This window comes from Chiloscyllium plagiosum, unplaced genomic scaffold (genome assembly GCF_037043375.1).
Source record: "Chiloscyllium plagiosum isolate Xiang-an unplaced genomic scaffold, Cpla_swu_hap1 HiC_scaffold_3, whole genome shotgun sequence".
Taxonomy (NCBI): Eukaryota; Metazoa; Chordata; class Chondrichthyes; order Orectolobiformes; family Hemiscylliidae; genus Chiloscyllium; species Chiloscyllium plagiosum.
In genome coordinates this window covers 122,651,410-122,677,973 of record NW_028270141.1, presented here as the reverse complement: position 1 = coordinate 122,677,973, position 26,564 = coordinate 122,651,410, and the positions used below count along the sequence as shown (strand labels likewise).

The 26,564-nt window shown below is 44.6% G+C and overlaps 1 protein-coding gene across 7 annotated transcripts in view; it reads left to right on the top strand.

The window, feature by feature from the left end:
• Positions 1–26,564, top strand: part of cdk19 (cyclin dependent kinase 19) — a 388,472-nt gene that overhangs the window by 44,591 nt on the left and 317,317 nt on the right. For 6 of the 7 annotated variants that reach the window (XR_015754380.1, XR_015754379.1, XR_015754381.1 and 3 more), the window contains exons 3-5: positions 3,343–3,453; positions 7,365–7,505; positions 25,183–25,240. Coding sequence is in view for 4 of the 7 variants with exons in the window: in XM_087983083.1 (XP_087839209.1) it covers positions 3,343–3,453; positions 7,365–7,505; positions 25,183–25,240 (310 nt within the window). In the remaining 3 variants the exon portion in view is untranslated. The remainder of the gene's footprint in view (positions 1–3,342; positions 3,454–7,364; positions 7,506–25,182; positions 25,241–26,564) is intronic. The other variant, XM_087983086.1, reaches the window with a different exon arrangement.

The window sequence follows — 26,564 nt, the reverse complement described above, 5'->3', positions numbered from 1 at the left end:
GCTGCTGATGGCACACAACACATCATGGATGCCCAGTCTTAAGTTGTAAGATCGGTTCAAATTTGGTCCCATTTAGCATGGTGATAGTGCCTCACACTACGATGTAGGGTATTATCAATGTGAAACTGTAACCTCATTTCCACAGGCACTAAAAGTGTCATGGATAGGTGTGTTTGCAATAGATTGATAAGGATGATGTGAAGGATGTTTTTCTGTTGTGTTTGTTCTGTCACCGTCTGCCATGGACCCATCTAGCAACTGTGTCCTTTAGGACCCGACCATTTTGGTCAGTAGTTGTGCCGCTGAGCTGCTTTTTATGTTGGACATTGAATTTCCCCACCCGAAGTACATTCTGTGTCCCTGGCACCCTTAGTACTTCCTCCAATTACTGTTCAACATGGAGGGATATTGATTTAATGAGCTGAGGGGGACCATTACATGGTAATTCACAGGAGGTTTCTTTGCCCATGTTTGACTTGTTGCCATGAGACTTGATTGGATCCAGAGACAATGTTGAGGACTCCAAGAGCAGCTTCCTTCTGACTCTATACCACTGTGCACTACCTTTACTGTGTCTGTTCTGCCAATGGGACAGGATATACCCAGGGATAGTGATAATGTTGTTGAGGACATTATGTAATGTGTGCAAAAGATTTGGCCTTTCCTTGAATGTTGCCAAATAAAAACTTATTTTGATCCAGACCTAGTCAATCAAATGTTTCAACTCCCATATATATTGCAGCTGAGACTCTGAAATATGTTGAGCACTTCCCGTACCTTGGCAGTCACCTCTCTCAAATGTCCTAGGGTTGGGTTGATTGTTTGCAACTATCACAACTATCTTACGATATGCTAAGTATGACTCTAGCCAGCCAATGCCCAGTCCTCCACATTCTGTAAATTTGAGCTCATTCAAAAGTCTGCTGTCCATGTTCTAAATCGTAACCCTTGTGCTCACTGACCTTCATTGCCAGACTCAGCTTTAACATTCCATGTTTGTTTCCAACGTCTCCACAGCCTTATCCTCTTTTTCTGCAAACTCTTCTTGTTCTAGAACGTCTTGAGATTACTGCAAGTTACTATTTCATTGCACATATCTAATTTTAATTGCTTCATTCGCAGCTGTTTTTAGTGGCCAACGCCCTAAGCTCTTAACCTGTTTGCGTCTCTTTTGTCCTGTAAGAAACACCTTTTAACCCTACCTACATTTCCTGTATTACAACTCTGCATTCCGTTTTTAAAATGCATATAACTGATTATGTAGTGCTTTGAGACATCTTGAAGTTTCCCTGAAGATTGATTTTTTTTTTTGTTTCTCAACTTGAATCAGATGGAATGGAAGCAGGGCAGGAAAGTAAATGTTGCTAGTGGATTACATGCCAAGATGCTGCCTCTGCTGGTAACTCTAATGAGCTGGGGGTGAACAGGGAAGTGAAATCTTCCACCTCATTAATTAGACTTTATCAGGAACACCAGCCCAGTTGACAGTGAACTGTGAATTAATATAACTCATTTAGCCCCCTTTTAGTTCTTCCAGTCTTTTGTTTGCTTCAGAATCTTTCAGTCATCACCTATTTAATGATGCTTTAAGGTTTTCAAGAGGTAATCAAATTCTAAATGGTTTCCTTTATGGATGTAGTCGCGATAACACCTCAAACTGACTGTATTTCCTGACTGAATTGAATCAACAAGAATCAGTCATGTGACTTGTGGTAGCCATTTTTAAATGTCATATGTTTTTCAAAATGGCAAATTAGCTTTCTTTACAATGTTCTTAGAAAGTAGCTCACCTCCATTTCTGCTCATGGAAGCCACTAATTGGATGGTAGACTTGTCTCTGGGGTCACCTGTGAAAATCATGCTTCATGATACACTGATAACAGTCGTAGGTTTGTGATCCGGAATGTAACACTTGCTATTCTCGCCTCATCAAGTAAAATCTAATCCGAAGTCTATCTTTTTCTTTCCTTTCTGCCTCTTTCGTCAAGCTCTTGGATATCTTTCCAAATATCCTAATCCTAAGTAAGACATACAGGTCATTCTGCTATAATGTGCATTTTGTTGTATCTCCATTGATGCATTGGGAGCACCGTTTCAAAAGCATGAACTTTCAAAAATGTGTGTTCACTGTAACGCAATTACATCACCAACACTTTAAGCATTGTTTCTAAAGTGCAATTTTTCTGTAATACATGATTGCACAAGAATGCAACCATCATGTTAAAGAAGAACTGACTGTATACATAATATTCCTATGTTGTTTGGTATCCTATTTTGTTTAGTGACACTTCTTCTGTAATACCTTTGAACATATTACTACATTGAAAAACTTCTTGTTGGTGCTGTTTTAGTTAAAGGATTGTTCCAGCCAACCTTGAACAAGTTGAAATACTGGCCTCTGTTACAATAGCCAGTTGTTTTGTTCTTATATATTTGGATTCCAGAAGGTGCCAGGACATAAGTTGTGTTAAATTTAAATGTGTCTAATGAAAATGATCTTCACAAAGAGTAGTATCTGTTGTTAATAATGTAGATTTTTTTTATTTGGATCATAAGACGTTAAGAAATAGAAACAGGAAGAGGCCTTGTGACCCCCTTGTGCCTGCTTCATCATTCAATAGGAGTATGACTGATTCAACATTTCTCTCGCTCACTTTCCTGCCTTTTCCCTACAACCCTTGATTCCCCTACTGATCAAACATCGGTGTGTCTCTGTCATAAATATACACAAACACTCTGCTCCCACGGCTCCCTGTGGTAAGGACTTTCAATGATACCCAACCCTCTGAGAGAAGCACTTCCTTCTCTTAGTCTTCAATTGGTTCTCCTTTATCCTGGATTCCTGATGAAGGGCTTTTGCCTGAAACGTTAATTTTCCTGCTCCTCAGATGCTGCCTGAACTGCTGTGCTTTTCCAGCACCACTCTAATCCAGAATCTGGTTTCCAGCATCTGCAGTCATTGTTTTTACTTCTCCTTTATCCTGAGACTATGGTCCTCGACTCTCCCATAAGAGAACTATCCTCTCAGCATTTCTAACAAGTTTATTTTCACCCTGCCAAAAATGCAGTACGTGAATATTGCAAACCTGTTTTTTAAAAATCTTTAATTGTTGTAGTAATATGGCCGTATTGAACATTGTAAACCACTGAGGCATTATTCTTTCTTTCTGCATATTAAAAGATATAAAGTTTGAGTGACAGCTATACAATACAGTTACTGTGGGGATAGAATTGCTTTGAAGTGGTGACCTTTAATATCGCTTCATTTTACTTTTGTATATTTTCTCCATTGGCTTTGAATGTTGTTACCCAATTAATTCTTCCTTTTTTTTCCTCTGTCAGTTGTTGCGAGAGCTGAAGCATCCCAATGTTATTGCTTTGCAAAAGGTGTTCCTTTCACACAGTGACAGAAAGGTCTGGCTCCTGTTTGATTATGCAGAACATGATTTATGGGTAAGGACCTGGTCAATAGAATATTAAACACATAAATTCCTTGTTTGATATTGCATGCAACCAAAGTACAACCTGCCATGCCTTTCAAATCTATCCTCCATTATAAGCCAACAAAACCATTATTTTGCTGTTAAGTAGTGAAGATTTCACAATAGCAAGTATTTATTTAGTTATTATATATTTCTCTGCCCTATCCACAATAATTTCACTTGTATGTAAGCAGTGCATACAGTAGCAGTTTAGAAAAAAAATTGTTAATTCTGACCTTTTGCTTTTGAAAATTAAAATTTTCAAAAGACAAAGTTTCCTCCAAAAAATGCCAGCCAACAAAATGGGCAGATGAGCTTCATGAGTCAGGATGATGGCACTTATTGAGCAGCTTGTTGGAATCATAGAGTCATAGAGATGTACAGAACGGAAACAGACCCTTCGGTCCAACTCGTCCATGCCAACCAGATATTCTAAACTGATGTAACCCCATTTGCCATCACTTGGTCCATATCCCTCTAGATTCATTTTCCCATCCAGATGCCTATTAATGTAATTGTATCAGTCTCCACCATTTCCTCTGGCAGCTCATTCTATACATGCACCACTCTCTACGTGAAAAAGTCATCCCTGAGATCTCTTTTAAATTTTTCCCCTCTCATCATTAACTAATGCCCTCTACTTCTGGACTCCCCTACCCCATGGAAAAGACCTTGTCTATTTACCCTATCCATGCCCCTCATGATTTCATTAACCTCTATAAGGTCACCCCATAGCCTCCGTTCCAGGGAATACAGCCCTGGCCTATTCTGACTCTCCTTTTTGCTCCAATCCTGGCAACATCCTCGTAATTCTTTTCTGAACCCTTTCAAGTTTCACACATGCAATACTTACCTCAGAGAGTGGTTTTCGCAGAGGTAATTTATTCTTTTCCAGTGTGATAAATATTTGAAGTAGGGAAAGATTCAGAATATGCTGAATGTGGTGGAATTAATTGTAGTGCTGGCATAGACAATGGGAAAAGTCACCACTGCCAGTTCAGCTAACTATGGAATTCTGAGGTGCACAGGGATAGATGTGTTCTAGTGCACGAGTTAATCTGTATGTTAACAGAATGTTAATAAAAGTTATGGTATATAATTGGGAAGGCTCATGGGATGCTATCCTTTATTAAGGATGTTATATTTTAGTTATACAGGGCACATTTGAAACTCCCTTCTGAAATGTGTTTGGGTCTGCCTGGAGCATAGACTGGTGGTATAGGAAGATAACTTCAAAGTTTGTGCGAAGATTTGTAGCTCGGGTGCTCGTTGTTGTGGTTCTGTTCGCCGAGCTGGAAGTTTTTGTTGCAAACGTTTCGTCCCCTGGCTAGGCGACATCATCAGTGCTTGGGAGCCTCCTGCGAAGCGCTTCTTTGATGTTTCCTCTGGTGTTTATAGTGGTCTGTCCCTGCCGCTTCTGGTTGTCAGTTTCAGCTGTCTGCTGTAGTGGTTGGTATATTGGGTCCAGGTCGATGTGTTTGTTGATGGAGTTTGTGGATGAATACCATGCCTCTAGGAATTCCCTGGCTGTTCTCTGTCTGGCTTGCCCTATGATAGTAGTGTTGTCCCAGTCGAATTCATGTTGCTTGTTGTCTGTGTGTGTGTGGCTACTAAGGATAGCTGGTCGTGTCGTTTCGTGGCTTGTTGATGTACATGTATGCGGATTGTTAGCTGTCTTCCTGTTTGTCCTATATAGTGTTTTGTGCAGTCCTTGCATGGTATTTTGTACACTACATTAGTTTTGCTCATGTTGGGTATTGGGTCCTTCGTTCTGGTGAGTTGTTGTCTGAGCGTGGCTGTTGGTTTGTGTGCCGTTATGAGTCCTAGGGGTCGCAGTAGTCTGGCTGTCAGTTCTGAGATGCTCCTGATGTATGGTAGTGTGGCTAGTCCTTTTGGTTGTGGTATGTCCTCGTTCCGTGGTCTTTCTCTTAGGCATCTGTTGATGAAGTTGCGCGGGTATCCGTTTTTGGCGAATACCTTGTATAGGTGTTCCTCTTCTTCTTTTTGCAGTTCTGGTGTACTGCAGTGTGTTGTGGCCCTTTTGAATAGTGTCCTGATGCAGCTTCGTTTGTGTGTTGGGGTGGTTACTTTCATAGTTTAGGACTTGGTCTGTGTGTGTGGCTTTCCTGTATACCCTTGTAGTGAATTCTCCGTCAACTAGCCACGAAATGACACGACCAGCTATCCTTAGTAGCCACACACGCAGACAACAAGCAACATGAATTCGACTGGGACAACACTACTACATTCATCCACAAACTCCATCAACAAACACATCGACCTGGACCCAATATACCAACCACTACAGCGGACAGCTGAAACTGACAACCGGAAGCGGCAGGGACAGACCACTATAAACACCGGAGGAAACATCAAAGAACCGCCTTCGCAGGAGGCTCCAAGCACTGATGATGTCGCCTAGCCAGGGGACGAAACGTTTGCAACAAAAACTTCCAGCTCGGCGAACAGAACCACAACAACAGGAAGATAACTCATTACCACCATTTTCAGGGAGGGCAAATGAGGATAGGCAGCGAATACTGGCCCAGTCTGTGATACCCACATCCCTTGAATGAATAAACCTCTATGGATCTATAAAGTCAGTGAGCATCAACATTGTGTTACTCTGCCCAAACGCCTCTTAGTGCAGAAGATATGGACAGGTTGTTACAGAAAAGACAATTTATTTTGGGCTTTTAAAATTAAAAAAGAGGTTCTTTCCTGAGATGTTGGCATTGTCAGTGAGGCCACTATTTGTTTCCCAGCGCTAATTGCCTTTGAGGGCCAATATGCACGACACTAGACCAGGTAAGGACAGCAGACTTCCTTGAATAAAGGACATGTTTATAGGACAAGTGATGATGGTTTCTTGATCAGTATTTCTGAGACAAGCTTTCATCCCAGCTTTTTTGGGAATCAATTAATTGAATTTAAATTCCATCAATTTCCATGCTGTGATTTGAACCTTAACCCGAGAGCATTAAGCTGGGCCTCTGGATTACTGGTCCAGTAACAATCCTACATCATTGTGTCCCCCTATATTGACTGTGTTGGAAGAGACAAAAATTGGAGTATGAGGGAATGATGCCATGGAGATGAACCCAATTTATAGATATGCGCTCAATTGCATGTTCTCAACCTTCCATGACTTATCCATCCATACTTAATCTTTCTAATTAAATTATAATAATGACAGGTCTCTGAAATTTCTTTTCTAAAGTCAGACCCATAGTTTTTGTGACATCATTTTTGTTTTCTTTTATTCATTTAGCTTACGACTCTGGGAAGTGATCAGGAATCCCATGGCATATCTGATATAATTCAACACTATAAAATATGTTCCTTCAACTCCAGGAATGTTATTACATTTCAGTTACTTATTTGGTCTTGCTTATGGAAAATGCCTAACTAGGTGAACACAGAGACATGGGAACAAGTTCAAATTGTCGCCTGAAATATCGGTTTAGAAATCTTAAATTGAGTACTATATTCCCAATTTTAGATTAATATGCTAAGGTTCTTTTGCAGTGAATAACAATAAGGCATAAATACATGAAATTGTGCAATGAAGTGGCATAAAATGTAATTGCTGTGTAATGAATACCTGTTGCCATTCCTGTAATAGACCTGGAACTTTTCCTGGAGGTTCATAAATCAACATCTGTCATGTCTGCTTTTGTATATACCAATGAATGTATCAGATGCCTCTGTTATACCTTTGTTAACCCATAATGAGAAAATAATTTCAATAAGTGTAAAACAAAATTTCAGGAGCAGTAAATTTCGTTGTAGTGGTGTTATCAATGGAGGGTATTGATAATGTAAAATCTGTTGTGGACTTCAAGATTAGTAATTTTTCTGATTTGTTTTGCTGTTTTACAGCATATTATCAAGTTCCATCGTGCCTCAAAAGCAAATAAAAAGCCAGTACAGCTTCCACGGGGAATGGTCAAATCATTGCTTTATCAAATACTTGATGGAATTCATTATCTCCATGCAAACTGGGTTCTTCATAGGGACTTGGTAAGTATAATACACTGAAAGATAATGAAGAAAAAACACTTGAGTGCTTCTGCAGAAAATATTACTGAGACCAAGGCCCAGTTATGGCTGACTTTGAGCCTCCTGGTTGATTGTGGATGCATTGCCAAAAATTTCCACTCTTATTATCTGTTAACTGGGACCTCCAGTAAGTTCTGTGTGACCACAACAGACTGTCCATGCTTTGTAAATCATTAAATCTGAGCAATATTCAGAATGCATTGTATTTGTATTGTTGAATATGGTGATGAAGTTACATGCGATTGAAGAAAATGAAGTCCATTTGTGCATAATTTTATCAAGGTCTACAGAGGCCTGAAATGTGGAGTCAGACAAGATGCTCTGTTATTATGTTGACAAAAATAACATGGAAAAAAATGTTAGCTTGTTGTTACAAAAAGTTGACCTTGGATTTGCCTGTTGCAAAACAGAAATACAAGGTGGCTGGTCAAAAGTGTAAATTATCATTACCGATTTTGTACTGAGCGATCTACCTGGCAACATCATGAAACAAAAGCTATAGCCACAACATGGAATATCTTTATTGATGTAGCCTTGATGGTTGCCATCCGATTCAGATAGGCCTTCTTTAAGATTAAATGTTTTGCAGTTTAAACTTTTGTATATAAGAATGCCTAATTTTAAATAGTGTATACATTCCTGGGAATATACATCAGGGAATGGGTATTTATCCAAGGATTTAGACCCATTCCTCAAAATGTATTTCATTTATAAGCCACAAATAGACAAAAAAAAACACAAAACACACAGTTCACAAAAACAATTTACATTCTCTATAAAGGAGATAGGAAGGTGTAACAGGGAGAGCAAAATTAGAAGGTTTCTTCTGACTCAACTTTTGCTGTAAAGAATGCTCAAGTGGATTATTAAACGTGAGAGAGGCTCGAAGCCACTAGATGGGTAATGTGAGATTGAGGAATGGGGGATTGGGGAGACTTGGGATCACAGAACATCCCCTGCAGGGATGACCCATGTGACATATTCAAATTCAGCCCGAGTGTGGCTGCCTCCTGACACATCACTCATTTGCTCCTCTGGGCAAGTGTCAGAGGTTCCACTTTACTTCCTACCTCGAGCTAACTTAGCTCTCGACTAAAGAGACATGTGTTCACGTACGGATGTAAGAAAAGGAGCAGACATAGGCCATTCAGGCCTGCAGGCTCACTGCAGTAAGATCATGGCTGATCTTCTCCCTCAGTCTCCTGCAATATTCCTTGATGCTTTAATATGTAGAAATTTGACAATCCCAATCCCAATCTTGAACGTACTAAACTACTGAGCCTCCATACCCTTTTAAGGGTAGGACTGAAAATTCCAAAGATTCACCAGCATCTTAGTGAAGGAATTCCTCCACATATCTGTTCCTTATTCTGTGATGAGGTCCTTAATAGTTCTAGACCCCTCTGGCCAGAGGAACCATCCTTCATGCATCTACCCTGTTGCTTCCTGTAAGAATTTTGTATGTTTTAATGAGATTATTCTTCATTTTTTACCAAATTTCAGAGAATTTAGGGCCCTAGAAACCTAGGAGGCAATTCAAACATCACATCTGTGTGGATTCTCTGCAACAGCAGCTCAGCTTGTTCTGCTGCTCTGCCCGCTCTCTGTCGACCTGCAGTTTGTTTTTCCCTTCAGCTGCTTATCTATTGGTCTGTGCAGGACAATGAAAAATAATGGAGAATGCTGCTGCACCCCACTTCCAATATCTGTGCTCCACAAGCTGACCAGGGGCCTGAGAAACAAATCGCGACCACAGAATGATGTCCTGTGCCTAACACTTGAAAGCAGGCAGCAACATTCTGAACATTCCAGAGATGTGGATCCAGAGGCCTACCTTGCAGTGTTATTGGCAGCAGAGTACGTTGCAAACTACAAGGTGAAGTAATAATAATGAGGGATGAACTTGGACCATCTGAAAAGAAACCAAAGATGAGCAACATCCACATGGAATGGGAATATTAATTTGTGACCACAGCTGTAAGAGATAAGAGTGTTTGCCTTCTGTATCACAATGATAAGTTAAAAAGTAGTATTAGAATTGACACTATACAACAATGCACAGTAAATTCAAGGATATTTTCCCTTGAACAGCAGGTTTTGGAGGAAAAAATTGATGAACTGACGGCCATTTTGAAAGTCATCTTTTTCTAAATCAGCAGCAAAGATTAGACCTGCACTGAAGCATGACTTTGCAATCTTCTGGCAAAACGTAAGAAATCATTCAGAGATGGTGAAATAATTAAAGAAGCAAGGACTTTGGAATCTTGTCTGCAGATTTCTTTCAGCAACTGCACATTGGCAAATTGTGTCCACAATGGGCTGAATGACCAGGAAGCAGGGGTTGTTGTTGAGTTTTTTTCTGACTGGAAGTCTGTGTCCAATGGAGTCCCACACTGGTCAGTTGGGGCCCTTGGTGGTTGTGGGTTATGTAAATGCTTTCTTGAATGTAGAAGGATTGATCAGTAAGTTCACAGATGATACAAAAATTGGTGGAGTGGGAAATGTGAGGAGGATAACCTTTAGATTACAGGAGGATATAGAGGGGCTGGTCAGACGGGCTGATCAATAGCTGGTGTTGGAGACGGGTGGGGGGAGCGGGAGTGGGGGCAGTGTTGGACTGGATGGGGAGGTGGGGCTCGCGTGCGGTGAGCTGCTACCTTGTCTCCTGAATGGGGAGCGGACTTAACAGAAATCTCTGAGCCCCAGAGGAAAGGTATTGAATCAATTAACCGAATAATTAATTATCCGAACGAAATGGTGCCCACCCATCTTGTTCGGATATTCGAGGTTCCTCTGTATTTAGACTGCACTGAGATGTTAAGACATACAAGGCTATGGGCCAAGTGCTGGGAAATGGGATTAGAAAACTTAGACTGGTGTGGATTTGATGGCTGAAGGGCCTTTTTTCTGTGCTGTAGATCTCTGTGACTATGGGACTCTATACCAGGACTCGAGGACTGAATGCGTTTCCCTACTGAAGTCCATCTCTATGAGGAGCACAGTAGTCTCATCATTAAGGACAAAGCAGCTAAAGAGGATCTTGTCACCTTTTTGCCCCTTAAAAAGAGGACAAGAAGTGAGGATATCTAAAATGAATTCAGAAGTTATATGCTTGAGAAAATAATTTAATCAAGAAACTAGTTTCCATCTCAACTGATGGTGCCGTGCTTGGCACATGCTTGGCCTTTTTGCATTTTACGAAAATGATTCTGATTTCCTCTCTTTGGCAAGCGCCACTATATAATTCACCAGCAAGAATTAACATGTCAATTTATGGACATTTTTCATGTAAGGAAAGTTGTTATTGACATTGTAAACTTGTTTCAAGCAAGAGCCCTTCAGTACTGATGAAGACATTGTTGCCCACAGTTAAGTAATTCTTTATGCGGATGATTAGGTCAAAGGAAGGTCCTGTATGATTTCTTTAGCTCTAATGCCTGAAATTGTCACTTTTCTGAAATCAATGAATAAGCTATGGAGTGTGCTGTTAGTAAATGAGTGTTGCACAACTTGTGACCTCAGACAGATATGATGTCAAAACTTAATGTGCTCAACTGTGAAATGCAGGGAAAGGACAGAGACTTATGATCGGTACTGTAAATACGTTCAAATTGAAACTAGGTCTGTGAACCTTCCAGTTTAAAAGAAAGTGCTGTTATGCTTCCTGAATCTGGAGAAAATATTAGAAAACAATCGAAGGTAACAAAATATAGTTCCACCTCCTAAAAAACTTGTGTATGCACTGAGGAAGTTAGCACAGGATTTCAACAGATGATTCTCAGTAATTAGATGTGATGGAATAAATTATCATGTTTGTCTCAAGCCCATTCCTTCAAGTAGACATTGGTGCATTAGCTACCAAATTCTATTAGGTGTTTGACATACAAAGCACTGGAGTTTAATGAAGATAGTTATTACACAAAATGTTATTGAGCTGAAAGTTGGACCAAGTTGAAGGCCCATAAAGAGAGAAACTACCCACTGAGGTGTCAGTTGTGTGCAGTCAGTTGTCATTTGGATTTGGTGGGACGAGGACAAATGAATAATTATATGTGAACAAAAACTAAAATTGATGGAGAAACTCAGCAGGTCTGGCAGCATCTCTGGAGAAAAAACAGTTTGTGTTTCGAGACCTGTTACCCTTCTCCAGAGCCAGCATTATATATACTTGGCTTTAGATTTCTGTATCATTAAACTAAATATGTTCATTTTCTATTTCCTTCAGGTAAATCCAGGATTGCAATTAAATTCAAAAAGTGATTTTGAGCTTAAAAGGTTTAGAAACCACTGACCTACAGCACGTGTTGATTAATGGCACATATGGCAAGTTCACTGCATTCAACTAATCAGCCATATTAGAAAATGATTGTGACGGGGCAAATCCTTATCCAATCAAAGGTAGGCTACTGTCTGCCAAGGGCTTCCAGCGCAGTCTGTCACGGGCACGCCCTGCACACATATGGTCAGCGATCTACTTGGGCCGCCCATGGCCAGAGGATGTGCCTGACAACCATCTGGGGATCCGAATCAGAACCAATCAAAATAAATGTCTGGTTAAATGGTCACCCGTTTTAATGTAGGTCGATACAAGCGTGGCCATATCAGGAATCGTAGCTAGTCTTTAATAAAATTCGCTCTGGACTGCAACTCTTAACTTTGCACAAGATCTCGGCTAGACTGAGAACTTATACTGGGGATCCTTTAGAGTTCCTTTACAACTTTGGTTCTGGTCTCTTATGAAAAGCATTGGTTCAGTTCGCCGTAGTTAAAAAGCTATGGCCCAAGCTTGGGGGGGTGAAATTGGTTGAAAGAGAGTCACCTGGATTGGCACAATATTTTTCAACTCGAAATAGCTGCCTGAGTGAAGTCCTAATTTAATACCTGGAAGTCATCCAGGAAGGTGTAGGGACTAGCAGAGGAGCCAAGGCCACCTTACATGTTGACCAGGAAGCAACTCCCTGATTCTGCAAGGCCTGCCCAGTGCCATTTGTTTTCTGGGCAAAAGTAGAGCAGACATCAGAAGGCGGAAAGCGAAGGAATCATCAAACCAATCCAGTTTGTGGAATGGGCAGCACCAGTTGTACCAATTTTGAAGCCCAATGGGTCCATTTGCCTTTGTGAGGATTTTAAACAAATGGTCAACTGCTGGATAAATACTCAATCCCTTGGATAGAAGAATTATATGCAAAACTGGCAAGAGTTGTCCTTCACAAAGCTTGATGTGAACCATGCTTACATACAATTGCATTTAGAAGTTCCTCAGAAGTATGCTACAATTAATATCCATAAAGGCTTGTACCAATGTGTGAGCCTGTGCAGTTTTTCAGCAAATGATGGAGAACATTTTGTAAGGCCTACCTAAGGTTGTCGTTTACCTAGCTGACATTCTAATAACAGGAAAAGTGATAAGGAACTCTCAGAACATGGATATAATACTACGGTGTTTTTCCCAGGCAGGTATACGCCTAAGAAGGGGAAAATGTTTGTTCCAGACACCCCAAGTGACCTACTTGGGTGACAGAGTCAACAAGACTGGGTTACACCCATTGGAAGATAAAATGAGAGCGATCAAAGGTACCACAGCTCCCTCATCGGTACTGAAGCTTAGGCCCTTTCTTGGGCTGATAGATTATTACAGAAGGATCCAGTCCTTTCAAAACTGAGCCAGCTGGTGGTGATAAGAGAAACCAAATGGCCATCACAACTAGAATTGAAACCGTCTTGGACCAGAGAAACCAGATCACAGGAGAGGACAGCATATTGCTATGTGGGGCAAGAGTGATTGTCCTTAGCAAAGATCACCAGTGGCTGAAATCCAGCAGACAACTGCAGGGATCTCCAAAATGAAGACAGTGGCGTGAGGTTATGTCTGGTGGCCAGGCCTGGATGTGGATATAGCTGCTTTGGTGGGCTAGTGTCTGAGTGCCAACAGGATAAAAAGTTATCATTAGCAGCTCCCCCCCACATTCCTGGGAATAGACAGGTAAACATTGGACTCCGGTCGTATTTCAACTAAGCAAAGGTGGGTACTGCAGATTCTGGAGATTAGAGTCAAGATTAGACTAGTGTTGGAAAAGCACTGCAGGTCAGGCAGCATCCAAGGAGCAGGAGAAATGATGTTTGGGGCATCAGGAATGAGGGTGGGAGCCTCGGGCATGGAGAGATAAATGGGAGGGACGTGGGGCTGGGGAGAAGGTAGCTGAGACTGTAATAGATGGATGGAGGTGGGGGTAAAGGTGATAGATTAGATTTTATTCCCTACAGTGTGGAAATAGGCCCTTCGGCCCAATCAGTCCATACCAACCCTCCGAAGAGTAACCCACTCAGACCCATTTCCCTTGACTAATGCACCTAGCACTATGGGCAATTTAGCATGGCCAATTCACCTGACTGGTACGTCTTTGGACTGTGGGAGGAAATCTGAGCACCCAGAGGAAACCTGCACAGGCACGGGGAGAATGTACAAACTCCACACAGACAGTCGCTCGACTAGAATTGAACCTGGGACCCTGGTGCTGTGAGGCAGCAGTGCTAACCACTGAGCCAACGGAGAGGAGGGTGGAGCGGATAGGTGGGAAGGAAGGTTGGCAGGTAGGACAGGTCATGAGGACAGTGCTGAGCTGGAAGGTTGGAACTGGGGTAAGGTGGGAGGAGGGGAAATGAGGAAACTGGTGAAGTCCACATTGATACTCTGGGGTTGAAGTGTTCCGAGGCAGAAGATGAAGCATTCTTCCTCCAGGCATTGAGTGGTAAGGGAGTGGTGATGGAGGAGGCCCAGGCCCTGCATGTCCTCAGCAGATTGGAAGGGGGAATTGAAATTTTGGCCACAGGGCAGTGGGGTTGATTGGTATGAGTGCTTCAGAGAACATCTCCGGATCACCCGTGCAAATCAACCCCACCCACGCGCAGTCCAAACTTTGAAGGCAGCTTGAAGAAACAGCCTACAGCCTCACGAGATCTAACTGACTTGGTTCCTATTTGATTGTAGGACCACTCCTCATGCAGTTATGAAGGTAGCACCGGCAGACTAGCTAATGGGTAGAAGACTCTGAACCAGATGAAGTCTGATCTTCCTGGTCTTTTGGGGCATTGGTGGGTGAGGAACGCCAATGTTGGACACAATACTCTGCTAGGAGAAAGTGAGGTCTGCAGATGCTGGAGATCAAAGTTGAAACTTTATTGCTGGAACAGCACAGCAGGTCAGGCAGCATCCAGGGAACAGGAGATTCGACGTTTCGGGCACAGGCCCTTCTTCAGGAATGGAGAAGGGCCTGTGCCCGAAACGTCGAATCTCCTGTTCCCTGGATGCTGCCTGACCCACAATACTCTGCTAAGCAAGCAAGACAGTTTTATACAGGAGACAAAGTCTGCTGTCCCCACATGGATAAGAGGCATGGTTGACACAAAGTCAGGACTAGTAACATACAACGTTTGTGTAGGTGCAACAATCCTGAACAAGCATATGGACGATATGAAAGATACAAGTTCACAAGCAATGCAGGTGCAAAACATGCTGTGTCCTTTGGAACAGTCGGAAAGGCAGCTGGATGTTGGCTCTTCAGGATCAGAGATGGGCATGCTGAATGTCGCTGCCACTGGAAGAAAAGTGTGAAATTCTACTAAGTCACCCCTGGCGCAAGTGGCGAGCTCCTCTGTTTTACATTTTAGCCATATCATTCACCGAGTCAGAGGACCATGGCCCGATGCTAAAACATCCCAGGAGGCTCACCAAGAGAAAAAAAACGGCCTATGGTCTTTGACTCAGAGGGGGAGGGATGTCGTGATTGTAATCAGGTCAGCCAGGAGGGACATAATTCCAAATGATATCAAGACAAGTCTGAAAGCATTGGATATCCCATGTCAAACTCCACACTGGGACTCACCTCTGGGAATCGCTGCTCCTAAATCAACCTCTGCACTGGGATTCACCTCTGGGACTTGCTGCTCCCATGACAGCCTCTGCACTGGGACTCACCTCTGGGAATCGCTGCTCCTACGTCAGCCTCTGCACTGGGACTCACCTCTGGGAATCGCTGCTCCTACGTCAGCCTCTGCACTGGGACTCACCTCTGGGACTTGCTGCTCCCATGACAGCCTCTGCACTGGGACTCACCTCTGGGAATCGCTGCTCCTACGTCAGCCTCTGCACTGGGACTCACCTCTGGGAATCGCTGCTCCTACATCAGCCTCTGCACTGGGACTTGCTGCTCCCATGACAGCCTCTGCACTGGGACACACCTCTGGGACTTGCTGCTCCCATGACAGCCTCTGCACTGGGACTCACCTCTGGGAATCGCTGCTCCTACATCAGCCTCTGCACTGGGACTCACCTCTGGGACACCTCCGTTCCAGCCTCTGAACTGGGACTCCCTGCTCCTACGTCAGCCTCTGCACTGGGACTCGCCGTTCCCGTGTCAGTCTCTGCACTGGGACTCATCTCTGGGATTCACTCCTCCTGTGCCAGCCTCTGCACTGGGACTCCCCTCTGGGACTCGGTCCTACGTCAGCCTCTGCAATGGGACTCTCCTCTGGGACTCGCTGCTCCCGTGCAAGCCTCTGCACTGGGACTCCCCTCTGGAACTCATTGGTCCTACGTCAGCCTCTGCACTGGGACTCACCTCTGGGACTCGCTGCTCCTTCGTCTGCCTCTGCACTGGGACACACCTCTGGAACTCGCTGCTCTCGTGCCAGCCGCTGCACTGGGACTCACCTCTGGGACTCGTTGGTCCTACGTCAGCCTCTGCACTGGGACTCACTGCTCCTACGTCAGCCTCTGCACTGGGACTGGCCACTCCTGTGCCAGTCTCTGCACTGGGACTCACCACTGGGATTCACTGCTCCTACGTCAGCCTCTGCACTGGGACTCACCTCTGGGACTCGTTGGTCCTATGTCAGCCTCTGCTCTGGGACTCGCTGCTCCTACGTCAGCCTCTGCACTGGGACTGGCCACTCCTGTGCCAGCCACTACACTGGGACTCACCTCTGGGACTCACTGCTCCTGCGCCAGCTTCTGCACTGGGACACACCTCTGGGACTCGCTGCTCACACACCAGCCTCTGCACTGGGACCCGCCTCTGGGACTCGCCGCTCCCGTGCCAGACTCTGCACTGGGACTCACCGCTCCCGTGCCAGCCTCTGCACTGGGACTCACCTCTGGGACACAGTGCTCCCGTGCCAGCCTCTGAACTGGGACCGCCTCTGGGACTCACTGCTCCTACGTCAGCCTCTGCACTGGGACACACCTCTGGGACCCGCTGCTCCCGTGCCAGTCGCTGCACTCGGATTCACCTCTGGGGCTCGCTACTCCTACTTCAGCCTCTGCACTGAGACTAGCCTCTGGGACTCGCTGCTCACACCAGCCTCTGCTCTGGGACTCGCTGCTCCTACGTCAGCCTCTGCACTGGGACGCGTTGCTCCCGTGCCAACCTCTGCAATGGGACTCACCTCTGGGACTCGGTCCTATGTCAGCCTCTGCACTGGGAATCACCTCTGGGAGTCGCTGCTCACACATCAGCCTCTGCACTGGGACTCACCTCTGGGAGTCGCTGCTCCTATGTCAGCCTCTGCACTGGGACTCACCTCTGGGAGTCGCTGCTTCTATGTCAGCCTCTGCACTGGGACTCACCTCTGGGACTCGCTGCTCCTGCGCCAGCTTCTGCACTGGGACACACCTCTGGGACTCGCTGCTCCCACGTCAGCCTCTGCACTGGGACTCACCTCTGGGAGTCGCTGCTCCTATGTCAGCCTCTGCACTGGGACTCACCTCTGGGAGTCGCTGCTCCTATGTCAGCCTCTGCACTGGGACTCACCTCTGGGAGTCGCTGCTCCTATGTCAGCCTCTGCACTGGGACACACCTCTGGGACTCGCTGCTCCCACGTCAGCCTCTGCACTGGGACTCACCTCTGGGAGTCGCTGCTCCTATGTCAGCCTCTGCACTGGGACACACCTCTGGGACTCGCTGCTCCCACGTCAGCCTCTGCAATGGGACACACCTCTGGGACTCGCTGCTCCCACGTCAGCCTCTGCACTGGGACAAACCTCATGGACTCGCTACTCTCACGTCAGCCTCTGCACTGGGACTCACTGCTCACACACCAGCCTCTGCACTGGGACTCGCTGCTCCTACGTCAGCCTCTGCACTAGGACACACCTCTGGGACTCGCCGCTCCCGTACCAGTCTCTGCACTGGGAATCGCCTCTGGGACTCGCTGCTCACACACCAACCTCTGCACTGGGACTAGCCTCTGGGACTCGCTGCTCCCGTGCCAGCCTCCGCACTGGGACTCACTTCTGGGACTTTGCTCCCGTGCCAGCCTCTGAACTGGGACCCGCCTCTGGGACTCGCCGCTCCCGTGCCAGCCGCTGCACTGGGACTCACCTCTGGGACTCGCTGCTCCCGTGCAAGCCTCTGCACTGGGACTCCCCTCTGGGACTCGCTGCTCCCGTGCCAGCCTCTGCACTGGGACTCACTTCTGGGACACGGTGCTCCAGTGCCAGCCTCTGAACTGGGACCCGCCTCTGGGACTCGCCGCTCCCTTGCCAGACTCTGCACTGGGAATCGCCTCTGGGACTCGCTGCTCACACACCAACCTCTGCACTGGGACTCACCTCTGGGACACAGTGCTCCCGTGCCAGCCTCTGAACTGGGACTAGCCTCTGGGACTCACTGGTCCTACGTCAGCCTCTGTACTGGGACTCACCTCTGGGACCCGCTGCTCCCGTGCCAGTCGCTGCACTCGGATTCACCTCTGGGACTCGCTACTCCTACGTCAGCCTCTGCACTGAGACTAGTCTCTGGGACTCGCTGCTCACACCAGCCTCTGCTCTGGGACTCGCTGCTCCTACGTCAGCCTCTGCACTAGGACTCACCTCTTGGAGTTGCTGCTCACGTGCCAGCCTCTGCACTGGGACTCGCTGCTCACACATCAGCCTCTGTACAGGGACTCACCTCTGGGACCCGCTGCTCCTACGTCAGCCTCTGCACTGGGACTCCCCTCTGGGACTCGTTGCTCCCACGCCAGCCTCTGCACTGGGATTCCCTTCTGGGACCTGCTATTCCTACATTGGCCTCTGCACTGGGACCTGCCTCTGAGACTCGCTGCTCCCACGTTAGCCTCTGCACTGGGACTCACCTCTGCGACTCACTGCTCCTACGTCAGCCTTTTCAACTGGGACCCGCCTCTGGGACTTGCTATTTCCACATCAGCCTCTGCCCTGGGACTCACCTCTGGGCCCCGCTGCTCCGACATTAGCCTCTGCACTGGGACTCATCTCTGGGACTCGCTGCTCAGACGCCAGCCTCTGCACTGGGACTCGCCTCTGGCACTCAGCTCCCACGTCAGCCTCTGCAATGGGACTTGCCTCTGGGACTCGCTGCTCCCGCGTCAGCCTCTGCACTGGGACTCATCTCTGGGACTTGCTGCTCACACACCAGCCTCTGCACTGGGACTCGCCTCTGGGACTCGCTGCTCCCACACCAGCCTCTGCACTGGGACTCGCCTCTGGGACTTGCTGCTATTGTGCCAACCTCCATGCTGGGTATCGTTGTCTCTGGGACTCCCCGCCTCCATGCCAGCCTGGCCTGGGACTAGTCTCTGGGACTCGCCACCCCCATGCTGGCCTGGCCTGGGACTCCTCTCTGGGACTCGCTGCCCCCATTCTAGCCTGGCCCGGGACTTCCTTCTTGGACTTGCTAACCCTGTGCCAGGCCTGGCCTGGGCTTTGCCACACCCTCACCCTGGCAGATTTGGTAAAAACTGAAAGAACTGCGAATGCTGTATATCAGATACAAAAAAATGAAATTGCTGGAAAAGCTCAGCAGGTCTGGCAGCATCTGTGGAGAGAAATCTGAGTTAACATTTCGGGTCAAGTGACCCTTCTTCAGACCCTTATTTCGTTCTGAGGAAAGGTCATTCAATACTTAACATTAACTGTGATTTCTCTCCACTGTTGCTGCCAGATCTGCTGAGCTTTTCCAGCAATTTCATTTTTTTGTTTAGAGATTTGGTACTGAGATGTAATGTAGGAGTATACCTAAAAGGGAAATCAGAAGTGCAAAAAGGAGACGTGAGATAGCTTTAGCGGATAGGCTTAAGGAGAATCCAAAGGATTTTATAGATATTTTAAGGACAAAAGGACATTTAGGGAGAGAATGGGACTCCTTAAAGACAGACAAGGCCACCTATGTGTGGAACCGCAGGAGATGGGCGAGATACTAGACAAATATTCTGCGTCAGTGTTTACTGTGAGAACGATATGGAAGATAGAAAACATGGGGAAATAAATAGACATATCTTGAAAAATAGGAGAAAGTGAGGACTGCAGATGCTGGAGATCAGAGCTGAAAAATGTGTTGCTGGAAAAGCGCCGCAGGTCAGGCAGCATCCAAGGAGCAGGAGAAGGGCTTATGCCCGAAATGTCGATTCTCCTGTTCCTTGGATGCTGCGCATATCTTGAAAAATGTCCATATTACAGAGGAGGTGGTGCTGAACATCTTAAAACACATTAAGGTGGTGTGAAGGGTTTGGAGGGATATGGGCCAGGTGCTGGCAGGTGGGACAAGATTGGGTTGGGATGTCTGGTCGGCATGGACAGGTTGGACCGAAGGGTCTGTTTCCATGTACATCTCTATGACTCTAAGTCCCCAGGACCTGATCAGGTGTACTCTAGAACTTTGTGGGAAGCTGGGGAAGTGATTGCTGTGTCCTTTGCTGAGATTTTTATTATCATCAATAGTCACAGGTGAGGTGCTGGAAGACTGAAGGTTGGCTAACCTTTCAGAAAATTGGTAAAGAAAAGCTAAGGAACTATAGACCAATGAGCCTGACCAGTGGTGGACAAGTTTTTGGAGGGAATCCTGAAGGTCAGGACTTATTTGGAAAGGCAAAGACTGATTATGGATTGTCAACGTGGCTTTGTGCATGGGAAATCGTGTCTCACTACATTGAGGCTTTTTAAGAAGTGTTGAAGAGGATTGATGAGGGCAGAGTGGTGGACGTGATCTATATGAACATGATCTGTATGGACATCAGTAAGGCGTTCAACAAGATTCCTCATGGTAGACTAGTTAGCAAGGTTGGATCACATGCAACAGAGAGAGAACTAGGTATTTGGATACAGAACTGGCTTGAGGGTAGAAGTTAGAAGGGGGTGGTGGAGAGCTGCTTTTCAGACTGGATGCCTGTGACCAGTGGTGTGCCACAAGAATCGGTCCACTTTTATTTTGTCATTTATATAAATGATTTATACGTGGAGGTACGGTTAGTAAGTTTACAGATGACACCAAAATTGGAGGTGTAGTGGACAGCGAAGAAGGTTACCTCAGAGTACAGTGGGATCTTGATCAGATAGGTCAAGGGCCGAGGAGTGGCTGATGGAGTTTAATCTAGATAAATGTGAGGAGCTGCATTTTTTGGAAAGGCAAATCAGGGCAGGACTTAAAGACTTAATGGTAAGATCCTGTGGAGTGTTGCTGAACAAAGAGACCTTTGGAAAGCAAGTTTATAGTTCCTTGGAAATGGAGTCGCAGGTAGATAGCATAGTAAAGAAGGCATTTTGATTAGATTAGTATCCCTACAGTTTGGAAACAACAGAATTCATATAATTTGTCCTTTCTTTTCCCCCATTTGGTCTCCTACCAGTTTCCTTCCTTTTTTTGTTTGAATGGACATTTCCCAGATCTTTTCATGCTCTTAACTTATTCTGCTTTTGAACACTTTGTATTGGCTAATGTCGTTTGTTTTAAATTTATGCACTTTCAGATCATTCAACCATTAACTTGCTCTCTCTGTCTGTAATATCTGATATTTACTTTTCTTTTAGAGCAAACTTGAAAGATTGGATGGCCTACTCCTGTTCCATTTTGTCTTTCTCCTTTTTTAATATTGGTAAAAAAATTTATTAGTTTTCAGTTCTGTGCACACCAAAAATGTTAACTTATCCTTTCCAGATTCTGACTGATCAGTTTCTTACAGCAACTCATTACTTTTATGTCTAGCAATGTAGAACACGAGTAGGAATGCCTGAGTTCTCTGTTATTACATATGTACCACAACATCCTCAGGCCTTATGCAAAGGTTAAGGAGCTCAACTCATTAACTTGCATATGCCAACAATTGTAGGTACTGGTGATTTGATTCTAAAATTCTTCCCAACTGAGGCAACAGACTTTGAGTCTGACACAATTCAGCATAAACCAGGAACCAAAAATGTGCAAAACAATTATAATCAAAGCACACAGCTAGAACTTGAGGCAAATGTATGACATTTGGGCCAAGTTTGGCTGCTGCTCACCGACACAAGTTTAAATTATCACTTTGGAATTGGAATAAATTGGAATGAGGTCAGCCACGTGTACCAACATAGAATATGAATTCCCTGATTGGACCAGGTTAACAGCCCCAAATCAGGGGGCCGTGGCTAACAGACATAAACAGGAGTGTCAGGGATTCTGCTCACTCTAGGAGCTGGCTCTGCTAGCTGTGTCAGTGATATGTATTATTCACATGTCAATAAAAGATGACTTGGTAATGGGATATCAGCCTTCATGGAACATTTTCCATCTGTGAGGAAGAAAATATCTACCAAACTTTTCAGACTGTTTGAGGGCAGTGTTGGATTGCTGGTCAATGGCCCATCAGCTGGAGGCCCATTCAACCACTTAATTGAGGGTTTTTTCTTAGCTTCTCTGGAATTTAACGATTAGTGAGGGAGGTTTGTCCACTATATGGAGAGACTTCCAGCATCTTAGCGGCTGACTTCTTTGATCCATGATGAGCCTCAAGTGACAATGAATGCTCATGCGCCACCTGTCCTCAGGAATAGGCTTCTCTCCAGAGTCTACCTGACTTGCCCCCAGTTTTAACTTACTTGGTTTTGTGGGTGGATATCTATTAATGTGCCCTCACACTCCTAGTTGAGCCCAAGCAATATCCACTAAGGATGGGTACAGCAGCATGGAAATAACTTGGCAGTTTTGAGGTGATGTTGGCTAGTAATCCAGGCTATTTTTTTGCAACATAGGTTTGGATCCCACATGGCAACTGGTGAAATTTAAACTTAGTTCTAGAAAATTCTAGAAAAAATATCTATAAGCCTAGTTTCACTGATAGTGACCACCAACCTATAATCCATTGTCATGAAAATCCATCTGGCTCACTCAAGTATTTCAGGGAGGGAAATCTACCATCCGGAACTGATCTGGCCTACGTGCAGTTGTAGGTCTACAACAATGTGGTTTGTCTAACTGTCTTCTAAAATGATGTAGCAAACCACTCAATTCAACGGTAATTAGGTGAGGCAACAAATGCTGGTAACAAATCACATTGTGCCTGTCATTTTGAGTTAATCTGGTCAATGTGTTTTTAATTCACAGGATGTGGATTTCACTGGCAAGGGCAGCATTTATTGCCCAACCTTATTACGCTTGAGAAAATGGTGATGAACTAGCTTCTTGAATACTACTGAGTGGCTTACTTAGCTGTTTTATAGGATATTTAAATGTTAACTTAAATTAACTACATTGCTGTGGGTCTAGAGTCACATTTAGGTCAAATTAAGGACATCAAATTTCCTTCATGAAAGGACACCAGTAAATTCATTTGGATATGAAGACAATTTAGTTGTTCCATCTTATGCAACTGCATGCTTGAATTTCTTTTTTTTCTGATAATTGAAACCAAAAGTGAAATGGAGCCTTTGAACGTTACCCACTGCCTTTAGTATATTTAATTGATGAATGATGCATTTTTACATATGTGATTAAAAAGATTTTTGATATTTGCCCAAATTATGAATTTGTAGAGTCTTAAATGTGAAATGTATCTTGATGAAAAGCAAGATCAAAATCAAAATTATGCTCTTACTTTGAACTGTTGCTGAGAGACATGAAGTCTTATGAGTGGGTTTATACTAATTGACTAATGCTGTTCATCAAAATGAACTATTTCAATATGTATCACATGCACATAGTGTAATTCACGCAAATCATACTGTTTGATTTCTGTTTTTGTGTATAACGTAATGGTTTATTGTGCCTTATTTCTCAACAAAACTTGGCTAACCACAGAATTTCTCTGCTTGTATTTAGTCCATGTTGGTTCTGATCACTATGTTGTTTAAGATGGTGTTTCCCATCCTATCCCTCAAAAGCTCACTGGGGAATGTATCTTGCTAATGCTTGTTTAATCCTCCAAGAGGTGTTAATTGACAGGAGGCAGGATTTCTGCCCTTCCCTCAGGAGGAAGAACCACTTTGGAACTGCTTACTAATCTGATGGGCCAGCAATTTTGTAATCCAAAATACTGGGAGCACAACAAGTAGTCCCACCAGTCTAAATACTAGAATCCACAGGTCAGTGCAGGGTCTTGCAGCAATGTCAAGAGAGATGGCCCAATGGGTGATGAGATTGGGGGCCATGCTGGCAAAGAAGGGGAGCAGGAGCAGTGGTGTGTCAGATCTGGAACAATGGTCCACAGAAATGGTGGGGTGCTGCAACAGGATGTATGAAATTCTTCTTCCAGGGAGCCTTCCTGGGCGGGAGAGGACCCAGTTCTGAACTGAGGCAGGCAGCCAATTTAAATGTTTATGTGCATAATTAGAGGTGATTTTTAGAGGACAGAGCAACATTTATCCAGTTGGAGCAACCCATGTGCAACCATCCCATGACTAGCAAGGCAGCCATTGAAACCAGAAACATCATACACTAAAGAGGGGATGCCAAGCGTTAAAGAGTGCTCCATAACCTCAATGATCCAGGTGGAGAGCTTTTCCCTTCAATCCTCTATCCTCTGTGAAATTATTATTTTCTAAGAGAACATCTATTTTGGGGTGTTCTAACAGTTTTCCATTGGTCTCTCCTGTTTGGGCTGCTGAGGCTTCAGGGCACCTAACCCCCTGATTAATCTTTCAGCATAGGGAGCCAGCCCACTGACCTAATTAGGCTGGTGAGCCCAGAGGTAGGCTGCATCCTAGAATGTGCTGGTTTTGCTGACAAGCAGTGTAGGCTTGGAACACTAATGGCAGAGTCTTTTTTTTCTTTATTCTTTCTTGCAATGTGGTTGTTTGGCTGCCCATCTCTAATTGCCTTTGGTTGAAAAGGCATTTAACAGCCAACCACGTTCCTAAGGTCTGGTGTTACATAGAGTTCCTTTCCTGACGGGGCATTAGTGAACCATATAGGTTCTTCTGACATTTTGATGATATGGTCACCATTACTGAGAATAGCTTTCAATTCCAGATTTTATTGTTTGTATTTAAATGTATTCTAGCCATAATGGAATTTGGACCTGTGTCCTCAGAGCATTAGCCTGGTTTGCCCAGTGACATTACCACTACACCACCCTCTCCTCAACAGGATGTAAAGCCTGTGGATAAATGCTCCCCAAAATTGCATGTGTTGTAAGTTTGGTTACAGCAACCTGTGGAAAGGCTGGAATATTTGTCTTCATACTTTGTTGCAGCATTCCTGCATTTGAATTCATGATGGCATCACAAAGAGTGGGATTTTATTTGGATACTAGACTAATACTTCTATTAGATATAAAGATGTGTGCTCCTTCTAGTATTAACTACAGCTTATATTTGAACTTTAATTGTGAAGGATTAATGTCTTTCATTAATTTCTTTTTATTCCCTCAGAAACCCGCAAACATCCTAGTGATGGGGGAAGGACCAGAACGAGGACGTGTAAAAATAGGTATATATCACTGTATCTTGCTTTTTCGTGGGTACATTTTCTTCTGTGTGTAAATTTAAAGATTTGTAGGACTTTCTCTTAGACCACAAGAAAAAGGCCAACAAAGTTAATTTGAGAACACCAGGGCTTCTCTAGCACCACTATAATTGTTTGGAAGTTTCATATGAATTTATAAAGGCGTGTTTAGTCAAGTCACTTTAAACCTAACCTGAAAGCAAATAAACACATTTTGATTTGAAGTGGTGTTTATACAGCATATATTTCTTGTACCGACAGTTGAGAAACAGCCACGAGAAGAAAAAGAATGTTAATGATTTATAGTGTATTAAAGACTTAGATGAGGGAACTAAACGTAATATTTCAAAATTTGCAGATGACACAAAGTTGATTGCAAGGGTGAGGTGTGAGGACAATGCAGCACTGTGATTTGGACAGGCTGTGAATGGGCAAATATATGGCAGAATTGAATTGAATTGAATTAATTGTCACGTGTACCGAGGCACAGTGAAAAGCTTTGTCTTGCAAGCAATACAGCACATCACACAGTTAAGTAGCATAGATAGGTAAATAATAGATAAACGGCAAAAACAAAAATACAGGTACAGGCAAATGTTAAGAGTTTGTGAGTCCATTCAGTATTCTAACATCAGTAGGGTAGAAACTGTTTCAAAACTGGCTGGTACATGTGTTCAGGCTTCTGTACCTTCTCCCCGATGGTAGAGGTTGTAGAAAAACATTGCCAGGGTGGGATGGATCTTTAAGACTGTTGGCAGCCTTTCCTTGACAGTGGGCCTGGTTGATGGATTCTATAGATGGGAGGTTGGCCTTTGTGATTGTCCGGGCTGAGTTCACCACTCTCTGTAACCGTCTCCGATCTTGAATAGTATTGTTGCCATGCCAGTAGTGATACATATGGACAGAATGCTCTCGATGGCGTACCTATTAATGTTGGCAAGGGTATTCGCCGTCATGTCAAATTTCCTCAGATGTCTGAGGAAGAAGAGACATTGTTGGGTCGTTGTGACCAGTTCGTCCACATGAAGAGTCCAAGAAAGCTTGTTGTGGATGACCACTCCCAGGAGCTTGACATTCTCCACTCATTCCACCTGTGTGCGGTTATGTGTAGGGGGACATGCGTGATATCCTGCTAAATGTCAATAATGAGTTCCTTGGTTTTGCTGGCATTGAGTGCTAGGTTGTTCTCAGTGCACCATTTTTCCAGGTCTTCCACCTCCCGTCTGTAATCTGTATCGTCACCATCTGAGATTCGACTGACTATGGTGGTGTCATCAGCGAACTTGTAAATGGCATTAGTCTGGTATTT